Source organism: Muntiacus reevesi, chromosome 2, assembly GCF_963930625.1.
Source record: "Muntiacus reevesi chromosome 2, mMunRee1.1, whole genome shotgun sequence".
NCBI classification, from domain to species: Eukaryota; Metazoa; Chordata; class Mammalia; order Artiodactyla; family Cervidae; genus Muntiacus; species Muntiacus reevesi.
The window spans coordinates 192,466,749-192,474,917 of NC_089250.1; the positions used below are offsets into that span (position 1 = coordinate 192,466,749).

General features: G+C 46.5%; 1 protein-coding gene across 1 annotated transcript in view; it reads left to right on the top strand.

The window, feature by feature from the left end:
• Window positions 1–8,098, top strand: part of BFAR (bifunctional apoptosis regulator) — a 29,413-nt gene extending 21,315 nt beyond the window's left edge. Inside the window, exons 6-8 of the mRNA XM_065924374.1 lie at window positions 3,017–3,190; window positions 4,804–5,006; window positions 6,804–8,098. Coding sequence (XP_065780446.1) covers window positions 3,017–3,190; window positions 4,804–5,006; window positions 6,804–6,996 — 570 coding nt within the window. The 3' untranslated portion in view covers window positions 6,997–8,098. The remainder of the gene's footprint in view (window positions 1–3,016; window positions 3,191–4,803; window positions 5,007–6,803) is intronic.
• The last annotated feature ends 71 nt before the right edge of the window (window positions 8,099–8,169 follow it).

Below are 8,169 nucleotides of genomic sequence, written 5' to 3' on the forward strand. Positions count from 1 at the left end.
GGGTGTCTGTTTCTTTCTGAATTAATGTTTTTTTTTCCTTCAGATATATTCCAAAGAGTGCAATTGCTGGATCATATGGAAGGACTATTTTTAGATTTTTGAGGAACCTCCATACTGCTTTCCACAGTGGTTGCAGCAATATTAAATTCCCACCAACAATGTACAAGGGTTCCCTTGTCTCCACACCCTCCCCAACATTTGTTATTGATGGTCTTTTTGATGATGGTTTTTCTGACAGGTTGTGATAACTCATTGTGATTTTGATCTCCGTTTCTGTGATAATTAGTGATGTAGATGTGCCTTTTCACGTGTTGGCCATCTCTATGTCTCCTTTGGAAAAATGTCTATTCAGGTCTTCTGGATTTTTTATTTATTTTTAATTGGAGGATAATTGCTTTACAATATTGTGTTAGTTTCCCCCATACATCAACATGAATCAGCTATAGGTGTACAAATGCCTCCTCCCCCTTGAACCTCCCGTCTCCCACCCCAGCCCTCCCTGTAGGTTATCACAGAGCCCCCGGTTTGAGCTCCCTGCATCACACAGCCAGTTCCCACTGGGTGTCTGTTTTACCCATGGTAATGTGTATGCTTCAGCGTTACTTTTCCAATTTGTCCCTCCCGCTCCTTCCCCCGCCAAGTCCTCAAGTCTCTCCTCTGTGTCGGCATCCCCGTTGCTGCCCTGCAAATAGGCTCATCAGTACCATCTTTCTAGATTCAATATATGTGCGTTAATGTATGATACTTGTTTCTCTCTTTCTGACTTACTTCACTGTGTATAATAGGTTCTGGGTGTCTGTATTTTTTTTAATTACTGTTGCATGATGGCTGAGTAACATAGTCCACACGCCCCACGGCTTTACCCATTCATCCGGCAGTAGACATGTAGGTCGCTGGCGTGTCCTGCCTATCGTCAGTAGTACTGCAGCGAACACTGGGCTACATGTGTCTCTTTCAGTTGTGGTTTCCTCAGGGTGTATGCCCAGTAGTGGGATTGTTGGGTCGTATAGTAGTTTTATTCCTAGTTTATAAAGACTGTCCATACTGTCTTCCCCAGTGGCTGTATCAATTTACATTCCCACCAAAGTGCAAGAGGGTTTCCTTTTCCCCACACCCTATCTACCATTTATTGTTTGTAGATTTTCTGATGATGGCCAGCTTCTGAAGTGTGAGGTGATAGTTTTAATTTGCTTTTCTCTAATAATGAGCAATGCTGAGCACTTTTTCATGTGTATATTAGCCATCTGTATGTCTTCTTTGGAGAAATGTCTGTTTAGGTCTTCTTCCAACTTTTTGATTGGGTTGTTTGGTTTTCTGGTATTGAGCTGCATATAGGGTTGTTTGTTGGTTGTCATGTCAAAAACGCAAGAGACATGGGTTCGATCCCTGGCTGAGAAGATCCCCTGGAGAAGGAAATGGCCAACCCACTCCAGTGTTCTTGCCTGGAAGGTTCCATGGACACAGGAGCCTGGCACAGGAGTCCATGGGGTTGCAAAGAGTCAAACATGACTGAGTGCACGTGCACGCACGCGCACGCACACACACCTCTTTTATATCTCTTTCGGTCTGTAGATTCTGCCTCCCTCTTTTCATTGCCCTGCACTTGCTTATTGTAGAAACCAGATCACTTTCTCCTGTGGTTTCTGACATCTTGAATTTTGGCACTTGTCTCTCTGGTGTCACCTAACAGGTCCTTTTGTCCCCTACATATCTTATAATCTAGTAGTCTAGAGGCTAACTTTGGTTTAGATTGGTGGGTTGGCAAGACTGCTTCATAGGTGTGGTATTTTATTCCATCAGGAGGCTCATAACGTCCCACGATCATTGATTGTTTAAACCTCTGAGTTCATTAAGGGTTGCCAAATGGTGATATCATAACTCCCTCGTTTCTTTTTTACTTGTTGGCTGAAACACATCTTTAAATGGAAGGTTTCCTCTCAACAACCATTTTGATTATTCTAAGTACAGTTTATAGGGCTCCCCAGGTGGCTCAGTGGTAGAGAATCCATCTGCAATGCAGAAGATACAGGTTCGATCCCTGGGTTGGAAAGATTCCCCTGGAGAAGGAAATAGCAACCCACTCCAGTATTCTTGTCTGGGAAATCCCAGGGACAGACGAGCTTGGCAGGCTACAGTCCATGGGATTGCAAAAAAGTAGGACAAGACTGAGCAACTGAGCAAGTGCACACTCGTGCGCGCGCGCACACACACACACACACACACACACACACACACACAAATATGTATGGACGTCTCTTGTGAGCCAGGTGATCTTTTAGAAGAAGATCTCAGCTATGAACCAGTCAGGCCCTGCTTTCAACAGTGCTGATTGACTTTTTTCACCTAATGTTTTAACATGAGCATTATTCAAAGCTCCTCCTTTGCATTCCTCAATGGCTGTATGAATTCTGGACTAAAAATATCTACTGTAACTTCAGGACTAAAGTCACAGATTTCACTTTTTCCCTGTTATATACAATGCAACACAAAATATTTTGTGCGTGAGACCTTCTGTATTTCAGATTATTTTTATTAAGTGATGCCCACTAATTGGGGTTTCCCAGGTGGCTCAGTGGTAAAGAATCCACCTGCCAATGCAGAAGACACAGGTTCAATCCCTGGATCAGAAAGGTACCCTGGAGGAGGAAATGGCAACCCACTCCAGTATTCTCACTGGGATAATCCCATGAACGGAGAAGCCTGGTAGACTACAGTCCATGGGGTTGCAAAGAATCAGACAGGACTGAGCACGCCCACCCACTCACTCATTTACTTTCCTGAAAGGTTATGTTCTTCTAACTGTGCCTAGGACCTTGCTTCTCATCCCCCTGCCTCTCCCCAGCCGTGGAGAGAGGCTGGATCTTTGTATAATGTAGTCCGTCAGATGAATTTCTTGGCCGCCTCATTCATTCATTCATTGTTAGGGCAAACCACAAGGCAGAGGGCATGAGACTGCAGAAGGAGCGTGAGTTGGGAGAATGCAGCCATGGTTGTAATGAATATTTGTGCTCTGCAGGCCGTGAACCCCGGCAGGTCCCTGTTCCTGCTGTATGCCCTCAAGAGCTCCCCGCGCCTCGGTCTGCTGTACCTCTACCTGTTTGACTACACTGACACCTTCCTGCCCTTCATTCACACCATCTGTCCTCTGCAAGAAGACGGCTCCGGGGAGGACATCATATCCAAGCTCCTGGTGGGTCTGCAGAGGGCCCTGGGGGGCGTCATGCCATCATTGCCCATCATGGAATGGATGTGGCTACGTGGCTATAGCCTAGCAGGGAAGAGCAAATAGCACAAGTCTTCACTGGAATCTTACAAGGAGAGCCTTTACAAAGAAAATACAACAGGAACTTCCCCACTCCTAGCAGCCTGTGTTGTTTTCTGCATTGCATAGCAAGAGGGACTTGAAATATTTAGAGGAAAGAAAAAAAAAAACCAGCATTGCTTCTGTTATAAAATAAGATAGTATAGTTCCAGATTGCCTGAGGGTTAGATTTATGGGCCCTCCAGCTTGGTAATGGATTTCTTAATGGGATCTTCTAAATCGGGTTAGTATATGTCCTGTGGGCCTCAGAATAGGATGCTGTCATCCTGCTCACAGATGGAAGTCCTACTGTTAGCTGACCACCAGGCCTTTGGCAGGGCTGGTTACCCACCCCAGCTCTCTTGTATTCCTTCAGAATAGTTGATCACATTGACTCAGTGATTCTCTGTGTCACTGGAGGGTAATGCCCTTTACATTGGTACTTTTGGGGCAATCCTTCTGATGTGTTTATATCAAAAGTCATATGGATATAGGAATCATTGTGTATGATATTGAAACAGAATTCCAAAATCTCCAAAGACCTTTTTTAAAACACTTGGATCAAGTGCCTGTCTAACTGACTTTAGCCTTGTCATTTTAAGCCTGCTAATTAGCCCCTTTGCATGGTGTTTCTCTAATTACCCAGTTTTCAGCTGTTCTGTGCCCTTGCTGGACTGGGAGCACAGAGGACCCCTGACCTTGCCCTTGTAACAAGCCCTGTCTATCCCTGTCTGCTCACCGCCTGAAAGAAAGTGAAAGTGTTAGTTGCTCAGTCGTGTCCAACTGTTTGCAACCGCATGGACTGCAGCCCGCCAGGCTCCTCTGTCCATGGGATTCTCCAGGCAAGAATACTGGAGTGGGTTGCCATTTCCTTCTCTAGGGAATCTTCCTGATCCAGGGATCAAACCCAGGTCTCCCACATTCCAGGCAGATTCCTTACCAGTCTGAGCCACCAAGAAAGCCCCAAATGCCTATGAGTTGTTTAAAAACTCTTGTTATGAATTACATGCTAAGTTTGTCATTAAAGTTTTTCATTTTCCCAAAATTACTTTTTAAAGGTACACGTTTAGTTTTCCCATGACCTGTGATCACTCCACCACAGGTGAGAGGTTGAATTTGGGAAATTGTGCGAGCTGTTCTTGCAGTGATGAAGACATTTTAAAGCTGGTTAATTTTTGTCCATTTCAACCTTCTGATTAATATCTCATGCTTAGATTTTTTCTTCTGAGCTTCCACAATCATATAACAATGTAAGAGAGTCAGTCTCTTTGGTAACATTTATTTAGTGTAGGATGAGTTATTACAAGGTGAGTTGATGGATGGAGGAGATCTCACTTGAGATTGTTGGATGTGTATGTCTGTGTGTGTGTGTGTGTGTGTGTGTGTGTGAATAAATGTAAAATTCTCTAGGCTGACCACAGTATCTTGTGTAAAGGTCAGTCCTCATAATTTTTTGTGTCTGTTTTTATGTACCTTCATTTACTTGTGTTTTACTCCTAAAGGATCTTAGAGAGCCCACATGGAAGCAGTGGCGAGAATTCCTCATCAAGTACTCCTTCCTTCCGTACCAGTTGATTGCTGAGTTTGCTTGGGACTGGCTGGAGGTCCATTACTGGACGTCACGGTTTCTCATCGTCAATGCCATGCTACTCTCAGTTCTGGAATTATTCTCCTTTTGGAGGATCTGGTCAAGAAGTGAGCTGAAGTAAGTGTGTTTTTATGTTGGAGAAGGTTGGAGCAATAGAGACTGGGGAAGAAATTCCAAGGGGAGGAGAAGTCCTCTTGAGTGTTTTTCAGACTCTAGTAGACACCTGGCAATCTGGTTTAGAAACACTGCTTAAGCAGCGAACAAGAAAATGACTTGGATGGGGAGGCTCTCATGGTGCTCATTGTTAGAGTGTGCCTCTAGGTGCCTTTTCCCCACATAATATACCAGATAATTCCTGGGGGGTGGGGTATACATGAAGGAAATAAACAAGCGAGAAGAAGAGGGTGCTTTATGGAAAGTAGTGTGGTAGAACATAAAGAGATCTGAGGAGGAATTCTGTAGGCATTTCTCTGGATTAATGTGTAAAATGAGAAAGTTGGTCTAGACAATCGCTGAGTCAGGACTTTTGGTTGAAAGTGACAGAAACCAACCTAGGTTGGCTTTCCTACCAAGGACATGCCGAGGGATGGCTTCCTACGTGGCTGGACCCAGAGACCCGAACACTGTCCTTAGGGCCAAATGTCTTTCTCCCTCCCACAGCTCTCCTCTGTTCACCTCAACAGCTCCTGGGTTCAGGGGCCCTTGATCCCTCCAGGTAGAGATCTACAGCTTAGGAACCCTAGAGGAAAGAGACACTTCTCTCCCCATAGCAATTGTGAAAGCCTCAGGCTCACAGGCCTTTGGTTTGATTCACCCAGCCTGGGTCACAAGCCCCCTGAACCCATCACAAGTGCAGGGGTTTGTGGACTTGCCTTGTCCAGACATAAGCATGCACTCACCCCCTCATCGAGGGGCTGTTTCAGCCCTACACAGGCCACATGGAAGAGAACAGAGGAGGGAGACACCCCAAAGGGAAACTCAGAAGATCCTTCCAGGAGACAGGACGGCTGCTGGGCAGGCAGAAGCAACGTATCAGCACGCCTGCACCATTTTAGCCTGAAACAGCCCGTGACACGAAGGCTTCTTGGCCTCGCCCATCAGGTAAATAGTGAGAACCTGACAGGAATCTCCATTATTTATTCAGTTCAGTGACCCCACTTATTCATGCTCAGTTGATTGAACCTCTCCTCTGCCCCTGCTTCTCTGCTGGACACTGCAAATCTGTTGGTCAAGAGGATAGTTTATACTCTGAAGGCCTACAGCCTAGCAGAAAAAATATCGGGTTAATATTCAATTAAAGGGGCTTCCCTGGTGGCTCAGTGGTAAAGAATCTGCCCGCCAATGCAGGAGACACTGGTTCCCTCCCTGATCTGGGAAGATCCCACATGCCAAGGAACAGCTAAGCCCGTGGGCCACAACTATTGAGCCTGTGATCTAGACCCCAGGAACTACAACTCCAGAAGACCATGCGCCCCAAAGCCCATGCAACAAGAGAAGCCCCTGCAGTGAGAAGCCTGTGTACTGCAACCAGAGAGGAGCCCGTGCTCGCCACATCTAGAGAAAAGCCCACGCGTCAACGAAGACCCAGCACCGCCAAAAACAAACAAACAAGTTAGGATATGTGTATGTTATATTAAACACATACACGTGTGACTCAGCGAAGAAGCGGGTGGAGTTGGGGCTGTGCTGGGAAGGCCTCACCTGAGGGGACCTGGTGACATTTCCTTGAGGAAGCTTCCTCCAGGCTGCGTCCCCGGAGCTAAAGGTGACATGGTCAGGAAAGCTGTGTCTCGGGCACCGCGGGCAGGAACAGGGTCTCTGCAGCTCCAGCAGCCAGACGCTGCGGCGGCGAAAGGCCCGGGCAGGTCTGCGCGCCCCCGTCTCGCCTCTCACACGCCTCTCTTCCTTTTGCAGGACCGTGCCTCAGAAGATGTGGAGCCATTTCTGGAAAGTGTCGACACAGGGGCTGTTTGTGGCTATGTTCTGGCCCCTCATCCCTCAGTTTGTTTGCAACTGTCTGTTTTACTGGGCCCTGTACTTCAACCCAATTATTAACATCGATCTCGTGGTCAAGGAGGTCCGACGGCTGGAAACCCAGGTCTTGTGACTGACGCTGCCGGGGTTCCAAGGGACCCTCGCAGCCTCCCTGCCAGCTGATCTCTGGGGAGAGGGGGAAGCGGACTTCCTATTTTCCGCCCCTAGTAAACAAGGTGCTGCTTTGTTCGTCAGAGGCCACGGCCAGGTCCCCTCCCTCGGCCCATGGCAGCAGGAACTGGCGCCCCAGAGCTTGGCCGACACGGCAGCTGAACCTCCCACCCAGCCGCCTTCCTCGCCGGGACTTGGGAGGCTCCCCCCTCGCTGGCTGGCAGGGACTCAGGGTCCTCGGAGGACACACAGTGGGTCACAATCCCCGCTTGCTGTAACCTCAGTGACTGAAAAGAGGCCCCCAGGGCGGGTCGGAGCCCTAAGACAGGAGCCCAGGGCCAGGCCCGTCCTCTCAGTCAAGTATGGGAAAACAGGAGAAGATGTTGTCATAGGCAAGAGGCAGTTGCACATAAAAAATAAGGAGGAAAAACCACAGTCTGGTTGATGATTCTGTCTTGTGTAAGAGTTGCTAGAAGGTTCAGAGTTAAAACTCAGAAAGCAGTCAGTTTGAGGTTAGAATGGTGGTGGTTAGACTTGCCACCACTGTTTTCTACTTGGAACCAGTGAAAGTTTGGCTCTGTTTGCTGGAGTAGTTGAGTGGGATGTCAGGCAGTTAATCATCGGGCTGAGCTGCTTCCGTGCTCTGTAAAATTGTCATTTGGGGGGTTTGCTTTAAGAATGTGATCTATAAAATCCAAGCCAGTCCATTTGTTTAAGGGAATACCTTGTACATTGACCTCACACTGTATAATCTTTATTGTCCTGCTCTGATGTATAAAACAATGTGTAATTACACCAAGTGCTGTAATTGTAAATATGAGATGAACAATGGCCTTTGATTTCCTGCCCGTGTGACAATAGCAGGTGTGAAAGGCAATCAATCTGAAGATCGGCCCCATATTTATACAGAAATCAGCTTGCATCCAAAGTGTTTTTTTGCAAGTCTATGAACCATTCATTAACCCTTTGTATCTTTGAAGATTTCCCTCAAACTCTGCATCTGAAAGTTTGAAGAAATGACTTGAAATAAAAATAAAGTTTATATATATATATTATATATATAACATATATATACAGACAGATAAAACTTCTACATAGAGGAAAAATTGACTGTTTAGGAAGCATGAAGAAAATC